The 27,835-nt window shown below is 47.7% G+C and overlaps 3 protein-coding genes across 12 annotated transcripts in view; 2 read left to right on the top strand and 1 right to left on the bottom strand.

Moving 5' to 3' along the window:
• PARL (presenilin associated rhomboid like) overlaps positions 1 to 4,377 on the top strand; it is a 56,462-nt gene extending 52,085 nt beyond the window's left edge. Inside the window, exons 8-10 of one of the 2 annotated variants that reach the window (XM_060100079.1) lie at positions 116 to 217; positions 357 to 454; positions 4,053 to 4,377. In XM_060100079.1, the coding sequence (XP_059956062.1) occupies positions 116 to 217; positions 357 to 454; positions 4,053 to 4,164 (312 nt within the window). In that variant the 3' untranslated portion in view covers positions 4,165 to 4,377. The remainder of the gene's footprint in view (positions 1 to 115; positions 218 to 356; positions 455 to 4,052) is intronic. The other variant, XM_060100080.1, reaches the window with a different exon arrangement.
• A 3,429-nt stretch (positions 4,378 to 7,806) lies between these two features.
• On the top strand, positions 7,807 to 16,322 carry MAP6D1 (MAP6 domain containing 1). Of its 5 annotated transcripts, none has more exons than XR_009532645.1 (7): positions 7,807 to 8,186; positions 12,393 to 12,510; positions 13,069 to 13,209; positions 13,542 to 14,140; positions 14,621 to 14,716; positions 15,696 to 15,832; positions 16,176 to 16,322. XR_009532645.1 is itself a non-coding variant. In XM_060100078.1 (3 exons), exons 1-3 carry the CDS (start codon positions 7,807 to 7,809, stop codon positions 13,147 to 13,149), a joined length of 579 nt encoding a protein of 192 aa, XP_059956061.1. In that variant the 3' UTR covers positions 13,150 to 14,531. The 5 variants fall into 5 exon arrangements, 1 of the variants encoding a protein (XP_059956061.1); XR_009532646.1 differs by having other exon boundaries at positions 13,069 to 13,779; positions 13,956 to 14,140; XR_009532647.1 differs by having other exon boundaries at positions 13,069 to 13,779.
• Positions 16,323 to 17,051: 729 nt separating this feature from the next.
• Positions 17,052 to 27,835, bottom strand: part of YEATS2 (YEATS domain containing 2) — a 111,863-nt gene continuing 101,079 nt past the window's right edge. For all 5 annotated transcript variants that reach the window (XM_060099205.1, XM_060099206.1, XM_060099210.1 and 2 more), the window contains 8 exons: positions 27,373 to 27,475; positions 26,152 to 26,225; positions 24,989 to 25,068; positions 23,844 to 24,045; positions 21,958 to 22,184; positions 20,994 to 21,068; positions 20,188 to 20,261; positions 17,052 to 18,806 (listed from right to left, as the gene is read on the bottom strand). In XM_060099205.1, the coding sequence (XP_059955188.1) occupies positions 18,698 to 18,806; positions 20,188 to 20,261; positions 20,994 to 21,068; positions 21,958 to 22,184; positions 23,844 to 24,045; positions 24,989 to 25,068; positions 26,152 to 26,225; positions 27,373 to 27,475 (944 nt within the window). In that variant the 3' untranslated portion in view covers positions 17,052 to 18,697. The remainder of the gene's footprint in view (positions 18,807 to 20,187; positions 20,262 to 20,993; positions 21,069 to 21,957; positions 22,185 to 23,843; positions 24,046 to 24,988; positions 25,069 to 26,151; positions 26,226 to 27,372; positions 27,476 to 27,835) is intronic.

Here is a 27,835-nt window from a genome sequence, read left to right as displayed (position 1 = left end):
TAGAAATGTGTGGCTTGTAAGCTTTCTGGAAAAAGTATTTCTACTTTAGACGTTATAGTCACTAAGCAGTTGCACAATGAGAGTTTCATTTTTTCCCCAATGTGTTAATTTGCAGTCGGGCGCAATCATGACTGTCCTTGCAGCTGTCTGCACTAAGATCCCAGAAGGGAGGCTCGCCATTATCTTCCTTCCAATGTTCACGTTCACGGCAGGGAATGTGAGTATTTTTATGAAGTGAAGTGCTGGGGACAGTGGTGATATTTTTACATTGACTGAATTCTTGCCCTTAAATTAGAAATGTCAATGCTGGAGGAATCAAAGTTGTATCAGTTCTGTTCTCTTTTGCTGGCTTTCAGGCCCTAAAAGCCATTATTGCCATGGATACAGCAGGAATGATCCTGGGATGGAAATTTTTTGATCATGCAGCACATCTTGGGGGAGCTCTCTTTGGAATGTAAGTTTGAGTATGATTGACTGTTACACTGCTTTCTCAGCTCATCTCCCTCCCCCCACCCCTAAGGAAGGCAGAATAAGGCAGTTACTTCTGTGATGGAAGCAGGGCAGCTGGGGTTGGGAGGGCAGGGAAATCGCAACATGGTTTGCTTTGGTCTTGAGCAGCTTCACCGTATGAGATGGGAACGTGAGACTGTTGGCCCTGCCCCTGCCTTGGTCATTTGCAGAGGGAGACCATCTGTGCCTTTACCCTCCCCTTAACCTCAAGTCACCTGAACTCATGACTGTCAAAATTCCTAGTCCTTCATGGAGACTGTTACCCAGCCCCCTAGTCTGTGCTGTATTCCTTTCCCCACTCTCAAGCCACATCTCCCCTGCCTAGTCCCTACCCTGCTCCCCTACCTGTCTACCACTGACCTCACCAGTGCTGGGCAGACACCCGGAGTGGGTGGAACTGGTCCTCTGCTTGCGATGAGTGTGCAGGTGCCTGCTGCACGACTGGAGTAGAGGCCAGATGTCATAAACTCGTGTTGACTACTTATTGAGCATCTGTTATGTTGCAGGCACTGAGCTAGTTACCTTGTGGTATATAATTATTACCTCTGTTTCACTGATGGAAACTGAGGCTCAGAAGTGATCTTCCCTAGGTCAAACAGCTCTTAAGTAGCAGAGCAGAGATTTAATACACCCAGATCCAAAGCCCTCCCCGCCTCTGTCACACCACAGTGATTACAGTTACATTGTGGTTACAAGATCTCCCACTTGTGCTTCAGGCAATGGACTCTTGCCTAAAACATAGTAGTGCTGTAGCGACGCTGTCATAGAACATCCTCAGGACTCCTGGAGTCCATCTGACCGTGAGAGGCCCTTCAGCAGAGCTGTTGTCTGTCTGATATGCTGGATCCCTGATGGCCTCTCTTTTCTTGCATACTGTTGCCTTTTACCCTTATTTGGTTTTTACTTTATTTCACAACAATGGGAAACCTTAGTTTTTTGGGGTTTTTTTTGCGGTACGCGGGCCTCTCACTGTTGTGGCCTCTCCCGCTGCGGAGCACAGGCTCCGGACGCACAGGCTCAGCGGCCATGGCTCACGGGCCCAGCCGCTCCGTGGCACGTGGGATCTTCCTGGACCGGGGCACGAACCTACGTCCCCTGCATCGGCAAGCGGACTCCCAACCACTGCACCACCAAGGAAGCCCCCTTAGTTTTTTAATTAAAAAAAAAAAAAGTAGAAAAATCTACTCTAAGTGGAGCAGTTTTGCCCAGTAGGTGGTGGAACTAAATGCCATTATGCCATTTATAATTTTCAGTGATGATTAAAGAATAGCATGTGTGAGTTCGAGCTTTAACAGCAGCCCATTATAAATAGTAAAAACTGACCTGGTATTACAGCATGAGAAACATAAAGACTGATGAAAAGGGGTTTTGTTTTATTAACTCTAAATTTACCTGGCTCCTTCCATGTATACTTAAAGGATCTTCTCCACAGCAGTTTTTTATTCCTCTCAACTATAATTAGATGACCTTTTTCTGTTCTGAAAACTGGATCAAATGTATTTTAAAGTCCAGAATCTGAAAGGCAGAGGAATCCTTTCTCTTTGCTGTTTCTAATTTCAACTCCATTCGTTTACTAGATCTTGGTCATATCTAGAATTCGTCTTTTCTAACATCTTTAATGGTAAAGATTCCTCAGTCTAGATTAAAGATGTTAGAAAAGGTAAAGATCTGTTAGTAACCTCCTGCACATTGCTTTGACATTATGTCCCTGACCACATTTTATGGTCTTCACCTTGTACTGCTGCAGTAATGATAGCTAATGTATATTGAGTATTTGCTGTGTGCCTACGCTAAGGAGTAATTTAATACTCTTAACATCCTGTGAGGTAGTCCAATTTACAGAAAGGAAACTGCTTAAAGAAGGGAGTTATCCAAGGTCACACAGTGAGTCATTGCAGAGCTGGAGTTTCAGACTGAGCACTAGACTGTGAGGCTGCTACCAAAAACAAACAGAAAAAAAGATACCTCAAAAATTAGTCAGTTTGAAATATTTTCCTAATTTTAATTTAACCAAATGACCAATTACATTTGAACTTATGAGTTTAATCAAAACAATGTACCTGTAAGATTAAAGTGTTTGACTCTTTGCTTGAAATAAGTAGGTTAAAAAGATTTGAGAAGACACTTTACTAATGGAGAGTTCCCGACAAGTGTTTCATTTCTTGTAAGAGTTTTATAATTGCATTTGAATCATAGGGTGATCCTTTTTCTCTTGTTTTAAGTTCACCAGAGAACGTCACTCTAAGCCCAAAAGAATTTTGTTAACATGCCTCTTAATTAATTTGCATGTTTTTAAAATGCTTTTTTCTTTCTGTAAATTTACTGATTATTTTTCAAAATTTTAATGGTGACTTTTTATGATTAAATTTTAACTATATTTAGTGAGAATTCAGATTCAGGTACAATTCAAGCCCTTTGTAATAAAAAAAATACATGCTCCAAACATTAAGAAAATGTTAAAACATTAAACTGCCATTCTGATATCAATTAAGTTGAATAGAGCATTTTTTCAGTCAGGTGTCTAAGATGAAAGATCAACAAAATCTAGTTTCTGCCTCAGGGAACATGAAATCTGTTTGGGGAAACCAGGGCAAAAATAAAAGTTTCAATAACAAAAGCTTTTTAAAATAGCCATTCCAAATGCCCCTGCTCCAGGGAAGCTCCCCGGGGAGGCAGATGCCTTTGAGCTTCTCGTGCAGCCTGTGCTGCCCTCGGGTAGAGCTCCTGGTCGTGCAGACCCCGTGCCGTGGGCTTCTGATCTCACTCCCTGTGTGTTCCTCAGCTTAAGCAGATGCTCCTGAGAGGCTGAAGTGTAGCCCCGTGGTTAGAGCACAGGTTACAGGGTCGGATTTGGTTTCTAGTCTCAGTTTGGTCATTCCTAGTTGTGCAGCCTGAGCAAGTTAAATTACTAAACCTCTCAGTGTTTCAGCTTCCTCGGCTCATTGCTTCAGGCTGCTTTTAGGCATTGTTTAACAGGATGGGGATTGGAGCTGTATTTTAAAAGGTGGGCAGAATTTGGATCCTTTTGTGTAGCCAGGCTGAAGGTGAGAGGCATTTAAATTAGTATAGCCATCATTATTAGTAAGTTCTGATTCTGACATTTCTTACACTTGACATAACAAAAAGAGTCCAGGCTTAGAATCACTCTGACCTACTAGTGAGTGCTTGATTGACCACTTAGAAGCTGTTAGCGCCTTGGGCAAATGACTTTCTTTCAGACTTGATTTCTTCGTGTTTGTAAATGGGAAAAGTGATACTTGATTTGCAGGGTTGTGGTGAATTAAAAGTAGTGTGTGTGAAGTACTTACAGTTTTGGAGCAGTCACACATGGTCCATCCTATTTCCATCTTTTATGTCTTCTGTATATTAAAGGTAAGTCATTGATCTACATTAAATAAATTAATCAGCTATTTTAATATGCTGGATAGTAAATGGCAGTGGCATTCAGTTTTTAAAACGTCAGCTTGATATCATCATAGTACTTGGCATTTGTATGTCGTACTGTTTGAATGTTGGACCTGGTTTGTTTTTCTTTTCCCCAGATGGTATATTACTTATGGTCATGAACTCATTTGGAAGAACAGGGAGCCTCTAGTGAAAATTTGGCATGAAATGAGGACTAACGGCCCCAAAAAAGGAGGTGGCTCTAAGTAAAACTGGGGTTGGACAATACTGGTACGACTGGTCCATGCTGCCTGAAGCCTAGGAATGCATCGGCCCTGGAGTGACCACATCTTTGCTCCTGCCTGGAAGACACTGAGCATCTAGCTTTCCCAGTATTTTAAACTATGTCCCCAGTACATGTCTCATTAGAAAATGAATTATGACAAAGTTGTGAAATAAAGGTTTATATCTCTAGTTTGTAAACAGCGGGTATATGTCTCTTTTGAAGAGCACTAATGCTGCCCTGGAATCTTGCTCTTCGTTGTTATATTTAACATAGTTGAGTACATGGAAAGGTCTGATTGGAACCCAGAGGCGCTTATTTCTTAATGTTGGCCTTCTAGCACCTCTGCTAAATATTTACTCTTACTTACCTACCCCTTTCCTTGCTTGGTTGACAGGTAAAAGTTAAGAGCATCTTCTCTCTGGCATGGGTCTGAAATAACAGCTGCAATATTTTCTAAATTTTCCCAAAAAGGTAGGTAATGTTTCATGGCAGTGAGTGGCATATACAGAAAGATACTTTTAGGTTTTGCTTTCTAGGTTAAAATTGTAGCTAAATTAAGAATTAGAAGGAAGTATCTTGGATAAATTCAGACTTGAATCTGAGCTTAATAGCATCTTATGTTGGAAAATGTAGATTCTTTGAAGTGGAGCATCATAACTGACATAGAAGACACTGGTCGTCATCATAGCTTCACTGTAGTGGAACTCACTTGTCCTCATGATTGAGAATTATTTCTAGGAAATGCGATTTGAGAATTTAAAAGTTTTTCTTGAAAGGATTTATAGAAGAGTTTTTGAGTCTTTTGGTTGATCTCAAAAGGTTATACCAAATTTTGCACCTTGTGCTAGAGAGGGCCGGGCTTGCATGGTGGCGGGCACGGAGCGCCTGGCTTCATGACAAGGAAGGGAGTCGTGCTCACCTCACACGGTGTTGAGAGCTGAGTGGCAGCATGTGCCCAGCACATAGGATTGTCCAGTTATAGTGGTTCCTCATCTTTTTCCCACCAAGCCAAACTCTTCTCTGCTGCAAAGTACCGGTCATTCTTGCCAGGAAGGGGACTCTCTTCTAGTTTAGAATAGTCTAAACTAATGTCACTTTAAGGAGAGAGAATTTTTGTTAACCCAGCCCTCATTTTGCCAGTAAGGAGCCAGGGCGGTCGTGTGTGGGAACTGCCCAAGGTCACACTGCTGTGCTTTGACATTTCTGAATATGTAGTTATGCTAAGAACCCTGTGCCTTACAGATGAGACAAGAAGTGTTTTTCAGAGATGGGATGGGAGGCTAAGATCACATGGACATTCCATATGGAGTCCAAAGTGAAATTCATGTCGTCCATGGGCAGATCCGGAAAACAGGCAACAAAGACATGTCTGCTCTCTCTGCTTTGTGATGTTTAGAGAAGGAATGTTTGGAAGGTCAAGCTACCTACCTGTGAGAGGCCTTGGGAGGTTAGCGCCCAGCTCCAGAAGCACAAGCCTAACTGTCCATGGCTTTGGCAACTGTCCCTACTCTCCTGTTTGCCTGCTGGGGTATCTTGCTTTCTCATCTTGGCTTATCTGCTGGCACGTGAGCACCCCAAGGCCGTGCTCTGCCTGGCTAGTGTGCCTCTCAGCCTGTGCCACCTCCACTGTCCTCCGAAGTGTGGGATCCCAGGAGTGCACTCTTAGCTGTCTCGTCTCTCTCCATTTCTGTGGCTTCATTTATCTCTGTGAGGATGTCTTCTGAGGTCTGGACCCACTGAATATCTCTAAGCTGTCACTCAGTATATATGTCTACTTTGTAGACAGTATGGAACTATGTCCCAGGCATAGTTCCAGGTCCTCAGACCCCACTACGCAGGCACTTCAAATATGACTCCTGGCTTAAGCCGGAAACCTGGGGCCATTCTAGATTTCCCTCTCTCACCTCTCATTTCTAGAATCCAGCCCCTTCTCTCCACTCCCAGTGCCTTAAGTTCAGTCCCTTGTCTCTAACCTGGACTGTGTTAAGATTGTTCTCCAGCTGCTCTCTAAAATGTCCTGTACTTCTCCACAAGGCCACAGAGTGCTAAAAACACTTTAGTCATTTCCTGTTGTCGCCTATGGAAACTCCCTAGTGTGGCTACCAAGGCCCTGCGTGGCCCAGCCTCTGCTGCCTGTGGCTGAACCCTTGGCCCCTGGACCCTGCATTCCCACCCGACCCCACTACCCTCCCTCACTACAGGCGGCGAGTCCAGGCCCCTGGCCCTCTCTCCGCTGTTGGAAAGCTCTATTACACTGCTTTCCACGTCTGTCACCCACTGCACTGTAAACCTCCTGAAGGCACCCAGCATTATTCCAGGCATGTTGTAAGTGCTCTTTGACTGTTGTTTAGTGAACGAAGAAATCAAAACAAGAAGGGCTGCTCTTTTTTCTGCAGAACGGAGTGTTTTAGTCACCAATCTCCCAGGTGGCTGACCCAGGCCCTGGCACACATAAGCCACACAAAGCCGGCGTACTCTGAGCAGCTGTGTCATCTCCCAGGCTCCTCTGCTGCTGCCTCTTGGGGCAGTCGTTGTGTCACTTTACTGTGCCTCCAAGCTAAGATAGGCAGTGGTGTGGGAGAGGACTCTGTACTCTGATGGCCAGGGCTGTACTGCAGCCCTCCCTCTGAGGTGCAGGCTGGATACTGTCCAAGTATATGCTGGAGATGGGGCACTGGGTAATTAATGCTGTTTCAACAGTGTTACTAGTAATTGGTCTGCACTGCATACTGAGGGCTAGTGTCACATATTCAGGAAGCCTTTGTGTGTGGCCAGGGAGCTGTTTGATACCCTGTCCTGCATTAAACAGACTGACCTATAGCCTGGAGGATTACCTGTACTTAGCTCTGCGCAGGAGGGAGAGAAACTTTTATAGCATAGTGGCCAAAGATTTGTGGCAGCTTTATAAGCAAGCCTTTATGGCCATGCTTTAAAATGAGGGATTTTAGGCCTCAGGAAATATCAATTGAGGGCTAATGCCAATTCTAGGTGGAAGCTGAATTGCATGTCCCAAATTTGGCATCATAACGGCTGATTCAAACCCGCGTTCTATGGGAAGCGCGGCCCCAAGTCTTCCCTGTGATCCCCTCATCGCGCGTCTCCCCCTGCGTGCCCACGAGCCCCGCGCTGCAGCCTCGCGCAAATCTGGCAGCCACGGCTTGTCCCCTGCCGGCGGGGTCCAACAGACCCTCCGGGAGGCGGGCTGCAGCCTGGGGGCTGGCGGAGGGCGATCAGCTAGGAATTGTCGCCATCCGGCCGTCAGCCTCTGCGAAGCCAGGTCTAAATTATAAGAGAGCATTTAGGGAACTTTGGATTAAATTATGAGACATTCTTCAAGTTGGACACTTGTGCCTCCGGGCGGTTTCAGTTCCTCCAACCCCAGACCCGTTTCTGCACCCCTCCAGCCTTATCCTCTTCCTTCACCGGCGCCCCGCTCCAGCCCTGCACAGGCGGCCCTGGCCTCGCGGGGCTGTCGCCCAGCCCTCCGCTCCCTGGGTGGCCACCCCTAGGCCGGGGGGCGGGGCTGCGGCGGAGCCGGGAGGGCCGCGAGGGCGGGGCCGCGGGCGGGGGCGGCGCGGGCCCGGAGCGCAGGGAGTCGAGAGCAAGCGCCAGGCGCCGGGGCCGGCATGGCGTGGCCGTGCATCAGCCGCCTCTGCTGCCTGGCGCGGCGCTGGAACCAGCTGGACCGCTCCGACGTGGCCGTGCCACTGACCCTGCACAGCTACTCCGACCTCGAGAGCGAGGAGCCGGGCCTGGGCGGTGCCACCTCACGCAGGGGCCCGTCCCCCGCAGGCGCGCGGGACCCCGGCCGGGACGTGCCACTTACTCAGTACCAGCGGGACTTCGGCGTGTGGACGGCGCCCGCGGGGCCCAGAGATGCAGCACTGGGGCGCGGGCCGGGAGCGGGTGGCCGCAGGATCAAGTCCCCCGCGCCCTACAGCCGGGGGGTCTACGTGCTCCCCGTCGGCGACGCAGATGCGGCTGCAGCAGCGACCACATCGTACAGGTATGAGGCTGGGGGCAGGGGAGCGCATCGTACGCAAACCCCGTGGTCCCAGGAGACTGAGCTGGGGAGCCTGAAGGACCAGGGTGGGCGGGAGAGAGGAGGCGCCTGGAGTCCCCATCCCACACGACTTCGAGAGCTGCGGGCGGCCTCCGAGGTCATCCCCTTTGGTTCCTGGCACTGCCAGCGTCTCCTTCGATGCTCCCCGACCAGACTCGGAGGGAGCGAGCGAGCACCTCCGTGGCGGCGAGCTCACTACCTCACTCGCTGCCCTCTCGGGCAGTCCTGTGGACTAGTTAATTATAGCTCTGCCATAGGATGGGCTACTGGGAAGCCCAGAATGTACTGATAATAGAAGATGTCAAAAAAGATGCAGAACGATACATCTGCTACTATTTGTTTTTAAAGGGGTTATTGATACATACGTATCTGCTGAAATAAGCGTAGGATGTCTCTGCTTGGATGTGTGAGAAAATGGTAACCTTTAGGGAGAGGAAGAAGGGGAAGGACTTGTGGATGTTGCCAGGGGTGGAAGGAGACTGAGGGACTTTTCACTCTGCCCTTTTGAACCACTGCTTTTGTTTTTTTGTTTTTTTCTTCTGGCTGTGCCACATGGCTTGCAGGAACTTAGTTCCCCAACTAGGGATGGAACCCACGCCCCCTGCAATAGAAGCACAGAGTCCTAACCACTGGACCACCAGGGAATTCCCTGAACTACTGCTCTAAAAAAAAAAAAAAGTACATGTATTACCTTTAACAAAAAATTTTAGAGAAAAAGTTTCCCCTTTGATCAGCATTCTTGTAGCTAAATCTTTGCTTATATAATTTCTTTAGTATAGATTCCTACCTGTGGAATTAAGGGCCAAAAGGTATGAACCTTCCCCTTCAATTTTATTACTTTTAAAATCAACTTTATTGAGGTATAATTTCCATATAGTAAAATTCATCCATTATAAGTGTACAGCTGGATGACTTTTGTATACACCTGGGCATCACCACCATAATTCAGACACGTGGAACATTCCGTCTCCCCAGAGGTTCCTTCACGGGCATGCAGGTTTTAAGGAACTCGATGGGGAGTGGCTGTTTCAGGATGGGTCTTGTGTTCAGGGACGTGTGCTCAAGCTGAGCTGCAGAAATGCAGCCAAGGATGTCAGGGGCAGGGCAGACACTGAGCCGCAGCACTGGGGCCCCAGCCAGGCAGTGGACGGTGCCGACTGTTGCACGACGGGGCCCTGAACCAGCTGGAGGGGCCTTGAATGGTGACAGGTCTGGAAGGCCAGAGGTCCTGGGTGTGCAGAGCCTTCAAGTGGCTGATGTTCCAGGCACAGACGGGGGCGGAACTTGCAGGGAGATAGCTTCAGCTCAGAGAAGGAAGCGCTTTCTAATAATTAGAACTGACTGCGATGGGTAAGGTCACGTGGTGCTGATCTCCAGCTCACTGGAAGTGTCCAAGCAAAGGCTGGACTTTTAGAAGCCGTCCCTCACCCTTGCTGAGCAGATGGCAGGTTTGAATGTCCTGCTGGGTCCTTCCAGCTCCAGTGATACTAAAGGTACTAGTTATTACTCTCTGCTTGGCATGTACCAGGCACCAGGCTTAGGACTTCCCACAGATTATCTCCCCAAGACTTCACAGTAACGCCCTGGAATAAGTTCAGTTCTTGCTGTCCCCATTCTATAGATGAGGAACTTGAGTGGCTGGCACGAGGTCACGCAGAGCAGAGCAGAACCCAACCCAAGTGTGTCTTGCCTCAGAGACCAAATCTGTGCCCCCAACAGGTTATCATCCCCTAAGATGCTGCCTCCTCTGAATCAGGTAGTTGCTTGACCTGTGTCCGGCAGTGGTGGAAAAGTGCTGAGTTGGGCAAGAGTTGGTACTCACTAGAGCTCTCCTTCCTGGTATATAAACTTGGTGGGTCACTTGGCCCCTCTGACCCGTTCCTCATCTGTAAAGCAGAAATAGCAAGAGCTTAGCTGCCTGGGTCACCTGGCAGAGACATAGGACCACTGCTGAACTGGGCTCCCCCAGCACCGTGCGAGCCAACCTCGGGGACCCTCCATCTCCCAGCTCTACTACTGGAATGAGCAACTCCATCCCGCCTGCCTTCTTGAAAGATGCACATTACCTAAGCGAACTATTTAAAGAAATTTACAAAGCAAAGGAAATGAACAGATCCGGAGAGCCCAGGGATACGAGTACTCCTGGCTGCTACTCTCCACCCCAGCAGGCCCTGCCTCTCCTGGCCCTTGGTCTGGATCCAGGTGAGAACTGACCTGCCTCTTACTCACTCGGCCAGATGGGCAGCGGGTCCTGCCCACTGCCAGCCTGGGTCCTTCCTCCTGACCAGTTCCTCCCAGAGCCTTCCCTCCAGAATTTGGTGTGTCAGCACCCCTGGCCCAGTCGTCTCCCTCTTTCCTTCCTGGGTGTCAGTTAAAGGGCCAACAGTCAAAGTGCTAGACTTGACTCCCACTTTTCCAAGTGCCCATCAGGAAGGCTTAGGGAAGTTCAGGGATTTGTTTGAAGCCATGTTGGCCTGAGAACCCAGGCCTCAGGATCCTCAGTCTGGGCGCTCTGCAATGCCCTGGGTGGCTCCCTGCCCCTCAGCAGGAGGGACTGCGGCCCTCAAGGTCCACCTGAGGCTCACATGAGGTGGACAGTGGTGGAAACTGCTTGGTAGAGGGAGGCACAGTGAACTCGGCTAGTCCTGTATTATCTCCTTGGCAGGCCATTAGCCTGCCCTCCTCATCTCCTGGGCAGTCACCAGGCCCTGACGAGTCTGTCTTCAACGTCCCTTCTCCATCCCCACTGCAGGCCCCCCTCTCACCTGGGCTCCAGCACCAGGCCTGCCCCCCAAGCAGCCACAGGCACTGCTCTAGCCCCTGGCTCTGGTCACTTCCTGCTCTGGGACCCCTGCAGCCACCCTGGGGCAGCGGGCTTGTGCTGCCAGACCCAAGGCTCAGCTCAGTGTGGGAACAGAAGGGCACACCAAGGGGAGGACCTGCTTCCCCAGGAGAAACGGAGTAGCAGATGGCTCGGGCAGCTGGTCTGTGAAACCTTGCAGCCTTGGAAGCAAAAGTTATCCAACAGGGCCTTGGCCCAATTCGCCTCCTGGTACCCAAGTGCTGACCACAGACAGACACAGCTGCTCCCTACACACGTGTCCTGCGCAGTGGTGCCCAGCTGTGCCGCTAAGGAGAAAAGGCTGCTTTGTTGACCTCAGGGCCTGAAACCCGGCCAGGGCTGTGGATGGGGTGAGATAGGCATGGACCCAGCCCAAATATGGGTGCTGCCTCTGGCCATCTGGACCCTTTTCCTCAGAACATCGCCTTGGCCAGCGGCTCCTGTGGGCACAGGAGGTCTCTGCCATTTAGTAGGGGAGTTGATAGAATAGTTTTTTTTTTTTTTTTTTTTTTTAAGAGGAACTGAAGAATTAAGTCTTTGTCAAAAGAGTGCTCCTCTGAGCACTTGGAGCTAGGCCGTGCCAGCCCTGTTACGTCCCTCCAGGTAGCCAACACCTACCCCCTGTGCAGACCACCGTCCTCCCTCCCTGCTCCCACGCATCAGTGCCCACGGGCACAGCACCAGGCTGTCTTTAGTTTCTTGAGATGGTCACTACGATTTATACTCTTTTGCAGGAGTTAATGAGACAAGTTATTAAAAACTAAACACAACACTGAGCCTCATTTTCTTCCTCAGTTGTAACCAGGTATGGAGGACCGTGCAGTGTGCTGTCCAGTCCGGCACCTCCTCTGGACATGAGGGCCACCAGCAATGTGGGCTGCAGGCGAGTGACTTTCGCTGGTCTGGGCCTCTAGGGCCCCTTGAAGTGGCCCGGAGGCAAGACAGGGAGCCCTGGAGGACAGGGCTGGAACGTGCTGTCTCTGAGGCCCAGCCCACGCCGGGAGCTCGCAGTTCGGGATGAGTAGGACCCAGTTGTTGACTGAGCTCTCTGCTTACTCCCCGTGCAGCCTGTGCCACGCTCCCCAGCAGCGTGAGAGAAAATTCCCGCTGGAGCTGTCTGGGGTACACTTCCTCTGCTAGTTCTGCCTTTGTAAGGGGAGAAAGGAACATCTGCAGCCAAAGCAGCATCTCAGCAGTGGACATTGGTCAGGAATATTCCAGAAGCACAGGGCAAGGGCCGAGGCCTCTGAGGGGTCAGGGGAAGGGACGGGTGACCCTGTGCAAGGTTGTGATGTGTTCTGTTCCAGACAGGAATTCCAGGCTTGGACTGGAGTGAAGCCATCGAGATCCACAAAGGTGAAACCCGCCCGAGTCATCACAACCCACAGCTCTGGATGGGACCGCAGCCCCAGGGCTGGCTTCCAGGTCAGTCCGAAGCTGGTGCTGCAGGGCGAGGGGCTGGGTGCCTGGCTGCAGGGGATGTGAGGACAGAGGCTTTTCTTCCAGCTTAGGGACTAGGAGTCAGGTTTGGGTGGCGTAGGATGGCACCATGCCAGGGACAGTGGTGTCTCGGCACCCAGTTGTCCCTCGCGAACAGAAAGCCAAGGTGCTGCTTTGTCATTAGCCACATGTGTGTCCCCCTAGTGTTGACTTCTGGGGAGCAGGGTGTCCCCTCCCTTCTAAATCCCAATCTTACCCTTGACCACTGAGCCCTAGTGACAAGCTGTCCAGGCCCCGGCGTTCGTGTAAGGAGGAGCTGGAAGGGAGGTTACGCAAAAGAGGCTTCAGGGAGAAACAAAGGTCCATGTGCTCCATCTGGCCAATGTCCACTAACGCAGGAACCCCGCATTAACTGCAGACCCTTCAGGTTAGCAGTCCCAACTCTCGAGGACAAAGAGGAGGGAATTTTTTTTCCTGGAGCTGTGGGGAGGGGGAAAGTCGAGGGAAAGGCCCACTGATCTGTGACCACATTTCATTTTCCAGGTCCCTGAGGTGAGGAAGAAGTTCGCCCCTAACCCCTCAGCCATCTTTCAGGCCTCAGCTCCCCGGATCCTCAACGTGTGATTGCCCACGGAGAGGAGCGAGCAGCCATAGAGGATCAGAACCCACTGCCCGGGGACTGGGGTGAGGTCTCAGGACCAGACGGCCCCTGCCGTCAGAGGGGGAGGGTCCTCCGTTCTCACCGTGGGGCACTACTTCCTCTCCAAGCTGCACGAGGCTGCGGGCGGAGCAGGCACAGAGGGACACAGCACCACCCAGCTCAGCTCTGGGCCTCAGAGACGTGTGCGGAAAGCTTCAGATCTTTTTTAATTGCCTCTTTTGGCCACCCTTCATTTTTTAAATCTGAAGAACTTGATCCATTCTACTGTGAACTGAATTGGTTGTTGGGGGCTGAGGAATATGGACATAACAGGTCCTTGAAAGATCCAGTAATGTCCACGTTTTTGTTTTCACAGGCTGCATGATAATTTTATAACCTATGGTAACCCAAGGTGGTGTCCTTGGATAGTCCCACCAACGGCCCCACATGTTCGGGCTGTAGAAGAAATCTTAGGTTATCACCTGCACGTGACTCATGATGCTAAGTAACCAGGAAGAAGTTTCCCAAAGAAGCAGAATATCATAGGGTTTCAGTTTTGAAGACAATTTCTTTATGGCCAAGACGACCCTGGTTTTAACAAAACATTTCTTGGGGTGAGTGAAGTACTGAGTGAATGACATTTACCTTAGTATTACGGACTCCAGTTTTGTTCCCTTAACGTACTGATGACTAGATGGGAACTACTATACTGAGAACTGGGAGCTCCTTTGGGAGAAGGGTGGCGTTAGCTTCATTCCCTGAAAGACCTGAAAACGTCATCTCATTACAGGGAGCTCACTAGCTGTTGAGGCAGCTCATTCTGTTTCTGGAAGGCCCTCTCCTTTCTTGACAAATTCCAGCCAGCGCAGCCACCTGGAACTAGCCTGGTCCCCTCTTTGCACAGCAGCCCTCGAAACGTTTGAAGGAGTTTGTGTTCCTTTTAGAGATGAGAGGCACAAGCTAAGGACAGTTTTGGTAAGGAAGCTCAAGGATTTCCCTTTGCATCTTTACCCCTTTCCAGCCCTCAGGTGGCTTAGCCAGGTAAGCATTTACTTTCACCACAGGAGGTGGCATTCAGGTTTTAGAAGCAGCTCAGAGCGGAGGTGGGGCCGTGTTTCCAGCTCAGGCTGCAAGGGGCCATCAGCCCCCTCAGAGGTGCTAGCTCCCAGCTCTGGCACGTTCCAGCAAAGGAAATGCTCTGAGAGAGTCATTTTAAAGGGAAAAGCAAAAGCATATGCTTACACAAAGGGTTCTATTATTTCAGACTTCATTGGTTTGCATGTTAGATGCTTCTAAGGGAAAAGAGACTGCGTGCTGGGTATTCTGTGAGAAGCAAACAGATTAATGGTACAATCTCAGATTTGACTAAAACACAAACATACTGTTTGTTTAACATTTCTTTAAATTAATTATAAACACGAACGCCTTCTCATGTCTTCCTTTATCTTCTCTTAGTAAGAGGACTTTAATGTGCCATGGCTACTGCTGCTCTCCCTTGGAGGCTTGTAGATTCTGAGAACGCTGACCCTGGGCTGCAGTCACACTGGTGTCGTATGTAGTAATATATATATTTTTTAGATGTTGGGGATAGGAGTTTATTAATTTTTGCTGTGTTGGGTCTTCGTTTCTGTGCGAGGGCTTTCTCTAGTTGTGGCAAGCGGGGGCCACTCTTCATCGCGGTGCACGGGCCTCTCACTATCGCGGCCTCTCTTGTTGCGGAGCACGGGCTCCAGACGCACAGGCTCAGTAGTTGCGGCTCACGGGCCTAGTTGCTCCGCGGCATGTGGGATCCTCCCAGACCAGGGCTCGAACCCGTGTCCCCTGCATTAGCAGGCAGATTCTCAACCACTGCGCCACCAGGGAAGCCCTGTAGTAATATTTAACAGAACCCACGAACTTCCTCTTTTACACTTACTCATTTCCCCCCAACCCCGCTAGGAGCCTAGGGTAAAAGGACTGTCTTTGAAGCTAGTCTTGGGCTCAAATCTTGGCTTCTCCACTCACTAGCTGGGAGCAGTTTAAGCTTCTGTTTCCTTATCTGCAAAGTATGGGTAATGCCACTCCCCTCCTCACCTCCCCTAGAGAATGTGTTTATGTGCAGTGTGCTTAGTACAGTAAATGGCCAACAAAGCACAGCTGCTGTACTTATTCTCTCCTGCCCAAGCACCCCTTCCAGGAACCTGCTTTACTCCCATCTGCAGCTTTGGTCCATCTGATGCCACTGACAGGCCCTCTCAGTAGCCCCTGCCTGTGTCACACCGCATAGCCAGCCATGCCCATCCCTCCCCCAGAGCCTGTCCCAAGAGGCCATTCACTGAGCTGGGGGTAAAGCAGGCTGCCCCATGCTGGCCGTGTTGGCACTGCAGCAGCAGTGGGAGCACCAATGCCTGAGAGAGGCCTGACCTCTGGAAGGCATCCTGCACACCCAGGAACAAACAGCTTTTCAAAAACACCTCAACCCAACAGCCTTCCTTACTAGACTTCGTTAATTATTAGATCTGGATCTGAAGCAGCAGCTTCCTCCCACTAGGTCTTAACATGTTACCGGAGTCGCCTTCCGAAGCAACTGAGATAATAGCAGCCTCAGCCACGTGCTCCCAACTCACCTAGGTCATGTGTGTGATACAGACAGACGAAGACCGAAAGGAACGCGCTGGAATACTGATGGTAGCTACCTTTGAGAAGGGGAACTATGGATAATTAAAAATTTTTTACACCTTACAATATTTGCTAAAAGTTTCTATATAATTAGCATTTCTATATTAAATTAAAAAGCACTTTAATCTGCTTGTTAGGTAATTTTAGCCAAAGGAAAGAGTTCAAATTAATTATTCCATGACCAGAGTTAGCGCTGCAGTAGCAGCCTTGACCAGCCGTGAGGAGGCCCAACCACAGGGAGGCCCCTGGGTCCTGTCACCCCCCGTCAGTCAAGACTGACGGCTCCGTAGTGAGTCGAACTCAGAAAAACCCATTACAAACACTAATACTTTCATCCTTGTAATAACTCCAGGATTTTTGGCGAAACTCCAAAAAGCAGCTTTTGAGAGAACCTTGGCCATGCAGCCCACCTTGGGCCAACGGGGGACCCTTTGAGCAGGATCAGCTCCGCTGGCCTCACTCACACAGGCGCCTTCAGTCAGTTAAGAGGGAGTCCCCGATGAAGGTACTGTGACACTGTCTGTCCCGTGGCTCCTGTCAAAACCATGGCTGACACAGTAACATTCAAGAAGGGGGCCTAATCAGTGCCCCTATTCTCCTTCCTCCAGACCATCAGCTCCCTAAAGGTTGACACTAAGTGAAGCCTGGTCCCAAGAAAGCTACATACTTGGAATGTATCACAGGGCCTCCTCCCCAAAGAACTTCTTACCTTTGAAGAACCAAAGCTTTCAAAGCTTTTAGTTCTTATTAAGGGTGGATATAAATAATAGTCATTTCTGAAATATTTCTGTACTTGCTGCAAATTTTTGGCCACTGTGATAGCAGATGGTCCCAGCAGGACTGGGTCACAGGAGTAACTTCTTTCTGGCCTCAGCACAGACCCATTCTTGCCAGACGAACCAGTGTGCTTCTTGATTGGACAACAGGAGCTGTTTTTACTCTTTGCCTTGGCTTTGAGGAGGCTCTGAGCTCAATCAGGTAGTTTTCCTTTGCTCCAAGCTGTCAGAAACCACTATGGCCAGGACCAACATGCATTTTTCCAAAACTTTTTCAGATTTTTATATAACCGTAATCCTTATTTTAAGTAGCTGCAAATTCTTTTTGGAAAGAAGTGGAAGAATTAATTCAAGTACACAAACACCTATACCTTTGCCTCATCCCAGCTCTTCTTGACCTAATGTAAGAAAAACCCTACCAAAGTGTAGTGCTCCAAACTCAGAAACCCATCACAAATACTGAAAGATTTATTGTAGGTATTGTTACACAATTATGTTACATATTATGATACAAATACATTTGCAACATTAACATATATGGGGACTGTTAAATCGCTTATTATTTCTTTTGCAAAAAGATAATTTCTTGAGGCTTTCACACCTGTAATAACTGACTGTTCTCATTTGGATCAAATCTTCATCCTTTAGATCTGAGTCACAGTCCACTGCTGAATGAATCTACACTTGCCCATTAACCTTGCTTGGAGTATTTTATGTATGGAATATCTCAGCCTTTACTACTAAACTGTTTTATTACTAAGCCAGGACATGCCCTCTGCCTTACTGAGTAATTTCCTCTGCAGCTGCAGTCCTCAGATGCTGAATAAAGGGCAGGTTTCTCGTAGTTGCCTCCCTGCCTTCTCCTGACTCAAACATCTAGAGGATTCATGAAAACATGAATTATGTTGCTTGGATAAGTTTCTTTGGCTGACTCACAGCTTTCAGTTTTTCTTGGAGCAGATTCCTAACTGCTGAGAATAAATTCTTTACTTCTACACAGACTGTCAGGAAGATTGGGATAAAGCATCTATAATGAAACTGGACATCATGCAGGGCGCGGCTAACTTTCCTTTTTCCGTCCACTTCTGCCTCCCACTGAGATGGCCTCTGCCTATGACACAATCTGTTCTTACTGCTTCTGAGCACTGACATTCCTGTGTCTTGGCTTTGACAGTCCTTTCTCTACCTTTAAGGCACTCACAAGTGTTTAAAACACTTTTCTTCTCGGGAAAAACTTGACAGAGAAGAACAAGACACCAAATCCACTGCATAGGTTGAACTGTCCGAGGGGCTGCTCCCCACTGGCCACTCAACGTGGATTCAGCAGCAGAAGCTCCTGCAGACCACGCCAATGGTGAGGAACCAGCTCTCTGCCCGGTACACACTCAAAGCTGGCCTGAGTCTGCAAAGTGCCTGGGCTTTGTGGGTGCTGTCTATGGCTAAGAGCTTCTTGGTTTAGTCAAACCTTTTCCTGACCTATGCTGGGATCTGTCCATCCCTGACAATGCTCTGAGACTGGCTGTAGTAATGCTCCTGTGTTCCATGAAAGAAGCATTCTCAGTCTGCAGCCTCCCGGGCTGTGTGTCTTCCGCACAGCATCACTGCTTCCTGAGCCGATGCTCGGGGTCTGAGTGCCGACGCTCAGCCCTCCTCCAGATGTTATCAAGGTAACTGGGGTGGGGGGGCGGTGCCTGTAACCCCAGTCCACAGAATGGGTGAAATCTCTAGCTTGCCAGACTCATTTTCTGCCTCCTGGAGGGAGACTCAGGCCCAAGGTGCCCCCTGGAAAACACGCAGAGGACAGAAGGGCCTGATACATGGGGCCTGGCCCTGCTCTGATGGAGCCTACACAGAGAGGGAACAGACTCAAGCTGACAGAGCATGCATCCACTCATGGCTTCACTCTAGAATCAGGGAACAAACTTCTCTTCTAAAAGGATTTGACCTGGGACTGCACACTGGTGTTACTAAGTGGAGGCAATGGTTTAGTAGCCATCATACTCTGAGGCACACAGAAAATGACCTTCTCTCCCAAACAGAAGAGTCATCACAGTTCAAGACTTCGAATCCTGCTTTCCTAGGGGTATCTTCATTCTGTTCACTGATCTTCATTCAGTATCCCCATGTGTTTGTTTGTGAGGAAGTCCAGAAAAGGAGTGTTGCAAATGGCCTGGTGAATATTACTCACTGTAATTTCTTTGGGAATCCTGGTCCAAAAAACAAAGATGTTAGTGATTCTCTCAAATATCTAAATAATTTAATCAATTAAGTTACCGAAAGGACCATCCCATGCACAGGCTCTAGTAGATGGGGATGATGATGAGTGATAGGCACGGTTTAGGGCCACTCTGGGGATGGGGAGCAGCCAGGTGCCTTCTCTCTCCCCCTCTTCTTTCCCACTAATTCCTTGGACTCTGGTAGAGATGTGGCCTACCCTCTTCCCGGTCAGCCCTATTTAGGGCTCAAATGTGACTTCCTACCACAGGCATGAGATGGATTTCAATAAAGTGGTTGAATGATTAAGAAGAAGAAAAAAAAGACTAGGGATTGAGAAAAGAGAAAGGAAGTAAAGCACAACAGAACGTTATTGCTGTAATTCAGTCTCAGCCGAATGAAAGCTGAGTCAATGCACCACAGAGCCTATCTCTTGGAAAGATGGGAGATGGAGTTACAGCAGGCCAAGTGTGACGTTCAATGTTCTTATCAAAAGCACTCAGGTCACTCTGTGTCTTCACAGTTGGGACCACAGAGGCGAGCAGTGGCTGCAGAGGCACTCTGCCCACTCCTGGATCTCCAGCAGGATAAGCAGCAGCATTACTAGAACTCCTTTGTTCCCCACTTTTTGTAAAGACCTCTCTACACTGCCTGATGTGTTACATTCCTGTCAAGTCTGACCTAATCATATTCCTCTGATTTAGGTCTCTTCATGTCCTCAGGTATTCTGTTAAAGTTATATAAATTTATGATAGCCTTTAAGCACAACAGAATAAAATTGTTTCCTTTGAAAGGAATGCCTGTCTATCATTCTTTCAGGGCCCAGGAAAGAGCAAAATTCAGCGTCCCAATCAATGACAATTAGAGAGGCTGCAAAGAGCACTGGTGAGCCTGTGGGTATAGAGCCAGTGAGATCTAAGTTTAAATCTAGCTTCTATCCTGTATTTGCTGGGAATGCCAGGCAAGATTACCTTTCAGAGTCCGGTTTCCTGATTTCTAAAAAGGGAGCATGAGTTCTGAAATGAACAACAAATTAGGTAATATATGCAGTGCCTGGCCCTAAACCTGACACGAAAGAAACACTGCTATTATCTTCAATGGCAACGAACTGGTATTTGTTCAACCCTGTAACGTATGAGAGTCCTACTGAACAGGGTCTATGCAGTAGAGACGGGGAAGATACAGACCTCTCAAACCACGAGACTGTCTCAAAACAACCAAGCAGACCCCCAAGTCTGTTTGGCTCTGAGAATGTCCCAAGCACTGACACCTCCTACTACTGAATTGACTTAGGTTTAAAACATCATGATGAGCAACTAAACTGTGAGAAAATATCTGTCAGCCTGATACCACCAACTAAAGAAATAACGGTACCTGTTGTGAGATGCTGCCTGGTATCCAACCGCCAAAGCCTGTCTCAGGATGTCACTGACCAGCTGTTCTGTGGCCTACAACAGAAGATACTGTTACTCTCAAAAGGGCCACCTGCTTGCTGGCAAGAAGGGATGCAGCTGACCCCATCCCATACCCTAAACTTGGAAACAGCTGTGTCTAAGGATCAAAAGTCCTTAAGGAAGAATTAAAGGTTCGAATAATAGACCACAAATAATAGCCCACAATTACAGAGGCTATGATTCTGAGAAATTATGAAGGGGGTGATTTTCATTAATCAGACATTATTTTTTAAGGAGGACAGGTGAGGGCTATTTGTGAGGTATCCCTGCTCCTGGAGGGGATCTACCAGGAAAGGAACTGCTGAGCTAGGATCTGGCTGGGTAAGGAACCTGGTTTTGTCATCCTCTCGCCAAGGGATGGGACAGTTTTGGCTGCTTCTATTGTTGTGATACGTGGGTCACCTCCTTAAGCACTGAGACCTCTGACTGACCGCAGGCTACTCAAAAAGCACTTGAAATGGCACTGAAAGGTATCATTAGAGTGACATCAGCACAGAAACTCTTGTAGAACTACAATTTAATTCATTTAGAAATCAGAAGGAAAAAAAAGAGAAAACTTTAAGCCCGAATAAGCTGAGAAATCCTAAAGCCTGTCATCTCTGTTCCATTTCTGTCCTTGTCTTACTCAAAGCAGCCTAGCATCCAAGCTGTCCTGCCTGGCCCACCCCTCAGTGCTTCAGCCCCTGAGGGTAGCTCATGGCCCCTCTGCTGCCCACAGGCACCCACCTTCAAAATCATGTCTTCCACCACCGACGCATACACATTCCTATGCAGCGCCACAGGCTGCAGGGTGATCCCAATCTGGAAGAGCAGAAGAAAGCCATTTGTTCATATGTCTGCATGAAAAACAAGCACGCTTCTGATACCCAAGATGATGTCCAGGTGGAAGAATAACTCCACAAACGTTCTGGACAAAACTCATGGAGAAGTAACGTAGAATATATAACAACCAGAAAATCTGTCATCCTACCACTCCATGTTTCTAAGGGATTGTTAAAAATGCTATTATAATCCTGCTCTTACCCCCAAATCTCCTTCATGAGAGAACGTAGGATTTGCCATGAATTCTGACAGTGGGAGCACCATATTGGAAAGCCTGGAATCAGACTCTCACGCCCTGTTTGCAATAGGTGATGAAGATATACTTGGAAACGGCCCCATCTGTCATCTCCTTCTGTAGGTGAAAAAAAACTAGTCTTTCATCACTTGGGTCCCAAGCAGCCGTGCAGCAGGCAGATGCTGAAGTGAGGCTGCGTTCCACTGGAGGTAGGTAGATAATTCTCTCCTGTACCATAAGGGCACTGCGTGCCACGTCCACACCCTGGCAGGGCACTTGGGAGCTATTACAGTGTCAGGGAGAGCTCATTATGACATGCCTCATGAGGGAAAGGTGCTTCTACTGAGGCAAATGAGAAAAGAGGAGATGAAAAGTAAAAAACTGCCTACATCTAGCTGCCTTTGCTTCAATTTCATGTTCAACGAGCAGCCTCTCTATACATGTAATTCATTTTCCTGCCCAAGGGCCCTGATGTAGGAAGGCAGGTGCCCAGAGAGCAGAGCCCAGGTTTACCAGGCAGAAGGAAATCATACACCTGCTTCACCAGAAAGTCTGGTGTCAGTTGCTAAGGCTGAACATCTGAGCACCTGGCACCTGCTTAGGGATCCGGCAGCGCAGGCCTGAGTCCCCTACCTTCTGTGTGACGTCACCAATAAAGTCAGAGCCTGGTGTTGGTGGCAGGTAGAATTTCATTTCTTCCTGTTTCTCGTCCTGTTCTTTTTTGATGTTTATCTTTAATGGCTCTGAGAGGTTGAGGATGTCCACCTCCTCCTCATTCTCCGGCTCTCTTTTCTGAAACTGCTGCAGGTCCTCCAGTTTCCGGCAGAGGTTGTCAGCAGAGGAGAATGATGACGGGCACTCTTAAACGAGAGGTAATCAGTCTTATGACAGCTGTGGTGACAAAAGAAAGGGACTTCCCATCTCCAAGGGACCAATAGCCTGAGACCCAGAGAAGAAGGGTAAGTATCAAGGGAGCTGACCTTCTTTCTGGTTCTAAAATTCTATGGATCTATCTATAATTATGAGAACTAGTAATTCATAAGGGAGACAAGCACCAAGACAGGCATCTTGTGTTAAAACATATGTTCTGTTAAGGACAATCTAAGTCAAAACAGCACATAGTTCATACTTAGGCCAGCAAAAACGAGGCCATCCTCCCACTCCACTAATTTTTTTTCAAATTTTAAATCTGGAGAATTTAGAAATGCACAATGAAGAAATTAAAAATCATCCATGTTCTGCTTACAGATAAGTACTACTAACATTTTCGTGTGTACCATGCATCCAGTCTTTAGTAAGTTGCTTTATACAAAGCCCAACAAAGAGTATTAGAAGTTTAAAGCCAGCAGGGGCTCTGCGAATCTTCTACTAGTGTATCCCTTTCACTTTATAGATAAATAAGTGAGGTCCAGACTGGGACAAGATGGAGTTAAGGGCAGCCAGCAGGATGGAGGTACAGCATCCAGCTCCTGGCTTTCTCTTTTTTATTGGCAGGATGCTCACAGATCAGTCAGTCATATTAACAGAAAGCCTAGTACAGGTAAAGTATTGTGCTTTACATACACTACCGGTGAAGCACAGAAGTAATCGACATGGTCTCTGCTCTCCCAAGAGCTTAGATATAAATCTGACAAACCCTCAAGGTTCTGATATTAAATACCACTGGAGATCAGAGAAAGGAGAGGCCACCCTGTGTCAGGGCTCTGGGGAAAGCTTCATGGAGAAAATGGAACTTGTGCTAAGTCTTAAAGGAACCCCCTCAGACCGTCCCTGTGCTCCAGGTTCCCTCAGACTGGGAGGTGGAGCATCTGTTTTTCTACAGAAATGGGGTTGAGAGGAGAAAACACTCCTTATTCATTAAGGTGAAACTCAAAATATTTTCCCCATATGTCTTTTATACCCAGCTCCCCTGCACCCCTGCCCACATATAGCTCAGTTATTTGTGTCTTTATCATAAAACAATTCATTGTATCTGCAACATTATTAGTTGTTTAAACCTGTGCCTCCAGCACTGGGCAGTGCACTTCCAGGCTAGGTTTTGGAGATAAAGTAACAGATAAGACATCGTCCCCATCTTCAGGGAGAAGACTCGTCTGTGTGAGGGTGGCTATAAGGTCACAAAGGAAGAAGTCACTTCTACCACAAGGAAAGGAGTTAGATCAAGAAGGTCTTCAAAGGAGAAATGATGCTGAGGAAGGGGGCTCCTGAATGAACAGTGTGTTCCTGTTGCATGTCACGGGCCAGAACATTCCTGGCTGGGCCACAACACTTGGGACACTTGGGCACAAATATTTCTGTAGGGACCATCCTGGGGGGTGGGCGGGACACCCAGGGTGGGCTCCTGTTCTCTAAGGCAGCTCTTGGAGTCCTCGGGTCCCTTCACCTCAGCTGAAGGAAAGAGCATTGAAAACTGCTGGGGCTGACGTGGCCCAAAAACCATGGAGGCTGAGAGATGACCGTGTGCTCCAAGGAAACACCTCTCCGCTGCTGATGGTGCTCAGGGTCCCACCAACGCTCACCTGGCTCGCTGTCAATCTGGGTCAGCACATCCTCGATTGAGTCCCCGTCGCTCCTCAGGCTTTCGGGGTCAGGTGGGGTGTAGCCATGGCAGCGACACCAGTGAGCAATGTGCTTGGTTTTAGGCGGAGTCAGGTGATGGAGTCTTGGATTCTTTTCCAGTATTTCTTGTAAGACTTTTCGCATGGTCATCGCTCTTTGCCACTTAAAAAAATTGAGGGGGGAGGGGGAGAATTCTTCAACTTAGCGTGTTCAAATAAATCACCCAACTCTAAACTACCATGCTAACTTGTAAGAATCATTTTTTTCTAAGGAAAAAAAAAATCTGATGGTGTTACTCCTCAGTTTTTAAAAAAAGTAAAAGAACTCTTACCTAATGCTTATAAAATAAAACTGAAATTCCTAGGTTTGGCCTATAAGGTGTTTCACCTGGCCTTAACCTGTGATCTCCCACTTCCCCACCCTTCCCAGCCTTACCCAAACTCATCACACTGACTTTCTCAAAGCTTCCTAAGCATGCCTTTGTACCTGCTACTTCCTCTTATAACCTTACTGTCTGGCATAGTTGCTACCACACTGAGTAATAAATACTTAATTTTAATATAATTCTTTAAAATTTTTTAGAAATTTTTACCAATGCAGGAAAAAGTAGATCTTTCAAAGGCTAGCTACATGTCTTTGGAGAATGAGATTTTTAACTAAGGAAAAAGTTCTACCATCAAATATTTAACAAGGGACTTCCCTGGTGGTCCAGTGGTAAAGCAATCTGCCTTCCAATGCAGGGGACGCAAGTTCGATCCCTGGTAGGGGAGCTAAGATCCCACATGCCATGGGGCAACTAAGCCCGCATGCCACAACTACTGGGCTCGAGTACCACAAACTACAGAGCATGCGCGCCACAACTAGAGAGAGAAAACCCGCATGCCACAACTAGAGAGAAGCCTGGCGCCACAATGAAGAGCCTGTGTGCAGCAATGAAGACCCGGCACAGCCAAAAAATAAAGTTAAAAAAAATTTTTTTAACATGCTGCAAAATTTATCATTGCTCCATGTGACGAGGTTTATGGAAGCAGCCAGAATGCACATGTGTTTTGGTTATTTTCTCTAATAGGCTCTCAGTGGTGGCCTGCAGCAAACATGGGATTACCTCAGCAGCTCTCCTTTTCCCAATGTTCCAGCCATAATACTGCTCCACAGATTTTGCAGAAAAACAGCTGGCATCTTCACCTAGAATGCACATATCCAGCAAACTCTGAATAAAGTTATGATTTAAATAAAATCTTATTTGCTGGAAGCATGTCCAAAAGTTTCTTTAGACCTCTTTATTGGCTATGTTCCTTAACAGGCAAGTTCAGATGCAACATAACACACACATTCGTGTGTTCTCAAAACAACAGCCCTCCCTGGGAAATCAGTTTCTCTGGTAGAGAAAGCTTCATGGCAGTAGAGTACCTATTAAAATAAGGAAATGGCACTCCACTGGGAACAGGAGACCTGAGATCTAGCCTTGGCCTTGCCATTCACTATGCTGCCTTGGGCAACCTATCTCATCTCTCTGGGCTTCAGTTTTCTTAACTGTAAAATGAGACCACTGGGAAAGATGGTTCCTGAACTGCCTTTCAGCTCTAATGTTCTGTATTTGTATCTGAATTTTTTTAAAAAGATAAAAAAATTTTTTTTTCCTGCTGGGCTAGAAAAATCACTGAGTTTACTCTGAGCTACCTCGAAATGACCCCTTTGAGGGGAAAAAAAGAAATAGTTTCTTTGCTATTACAGCTCGAAAAAAATAAGCAAGGTAGTCTGTACTTGGCCTATTGTTTTCATATTCCCATGAATGTGAAATGATAATCTGCTTCATCCCTTCCCTCTAAATGTTCGTGAGTGATCTTGCCCAAGAGCCGACGCCTAAGTATCCACAGGCTGTCGGTCATGCCCTTGGTGAGGACTGTTGATTCTGTCAGAGCAATTGGGGCTGAGAAGCAAACTGTTCAGTCTTGGTGACAATGGGCAGGGATAGAGGAGACTTCACTACAGGAGGTCTTGACAGTCGTTTATTTCTACAGAGTGAGTGTTAGATGAAAGATAAAAAAATTCCTTCTGCAGATCAAACCATGAAAATAGTAAGACTAACTGACCAAGACATTGTGAATTCTAAAACCGTGCAAATGAGCTACAGCTGTAGCTAAAATCCTCTATGATAACTACCAGGTCAGTATTAATTATAACATCAAGCGATTCAAGTTGACTCAATATCCCAAGTACTTCACAGCTTTAAAAAAAAATGCATCCATATATTCAGTATTGTCTTACTTTTTGCAGTGATTAAAGGGATCTTCTTTACTACTGCTGTTAAGAGTTGCTGGATAGTCTCTAAATGGTCTATCCTGAGAAGGACAAAGAAAAGAAATTAAGGTAGGGAATACACAGAGCAGTTTCTAACTGTGTGTATGTGCATATAACACATATATGAATTTATGTATATATTTCTCCTTTCCAAGGGAATTAAAATTTAAACCAACTATATTGGTATGTCCTTCCTTCTATGCATAGCCTTCTTTATAAATGAAGAGCATTCAGTGCGTAAAAAGTCAACACTAAGATGAAACCCCAAGAATGACAAATTATGCAAACCTGACATTTCATTTTATCTATATTTTAAAATTAAATAGCCACGTAATCTTTTTGCAATGTGATTGTCACTAGAGTAGGGAATTCTATCATACAATGCCTATCCTAGGGTTATTACAGTTCATGCTGTCACCTGTCATGTGAAAGTGGCTAAGTTTCTACCATTCCCAGCAGTTTGAGATACTTCAAAATATGCAGTCTGAGGTGGGTTCCCAATCGGAAATTAGAAAATCTCAGGGAGTATTTTTAGAAGCACTGAGTCTGTATGGGCCATGAAAAGGCAGCTGTTTAAGATTAGGGAGGGGGCCTCCCTGGTGGCGCAGTGGTTGGGAGTCCGCCTGCCGATGCAGGGGACGCGGGTTCGTGCCCCGATCCCGGAGGATCCCACGTGCCGCGGAGCGGCTGGGCCCGCGAGCCATGGCCGCGGGGCCTGTGTGTCCGGAGCCTGTGCTCCGCAACGGGGGAGGCCACAGCAGTGAGAGGCCCGCGTGCAGCAAGAAAAAAAAAAAAAAAAAAAGATTAGGGAGGTGTGTGGATACTCCGACACAAAATGTATACACACCTGAGTAATTACATCGTGAAAAATTTCATACCCAAAGATTCAGCAAAGAAACTTCGTGTTGGTAAGCTCAAATGGAGGGAGATCTGTAATTGCAGCGGAGGCTTTTGAGGCAACAAATCAAGTGCTGCTCAGAGGTCACGTCAAGGGGTTAAATGAAGACTCCTGAGCTGTGCAGCAAATGGTAATACTTGTTCACCACACACGGACAGGTTTCCACCCATCAAAGTGCTTAACTCATACACACAACTCTACACATATGCAGCTATCTCAGGGATGTTTTTTTAAAAGTACCATAAACACACCGAAAGCACAACTCCCTTAGAGAGGACTGAAATAATTACTTAATGACATAGTTTCCCAGCTCAGAACTTTCTTCTGTTTTCACCACTGTGTGACCATCCTGAGAGGGGCAGCTTGGCACAGGTGTTTCTGGTTCAGTCTTCACTACAAGGGAAGAGCAACAATGAGAGAGCTGTTAGGGTTCAATGACGGAAGGACACGTGTGGGCAGAAACAAAAGCTCTTCCATGGAAACTCAGTGAGGACACTGCCACAGCAGCTGCTGCAGAGACATGGCCAGGGCGCTGAGATGGCGCCTATCATCACAGGATCAGCAGACAAGGGGAGAACTGTTAGCCTGGGTCTCATGACAAGGCGGGGCAATAAAGTGGCTTTTTAGATATTTCTTAGAGGGCTAACCACAGTGCTATGTGAGATCTCTCTCTCTCTCTCTCTCTCTCTCTCTCTCTCTCTCACACACACACACACACACACACTTGAACAATGCCACATTAAAATACAAAGC

The sequence above is a fragment of the Mesoplodon densirostris genome, chromosome 5 (genome assembly GCF_025265405.1).
Source record: "Mesoplodon densirostris isolate mMesDen1 chromosome 5, mMesDen1 primary haplotype, whole genome shotgun sequence".
Classification (NCBI taxonomy): Eukaryota; Metazoa; Chordata; class Mammalia; order Artiodactyla; family Ziphiidae; genus Mesoplodon; species Mesoplodon densirostris.
The sequence above is the reverse complement of the archived record's forward strand: the minus strand, read 5'-3'. Positions and strand labels throughout refer to the sequence as shown.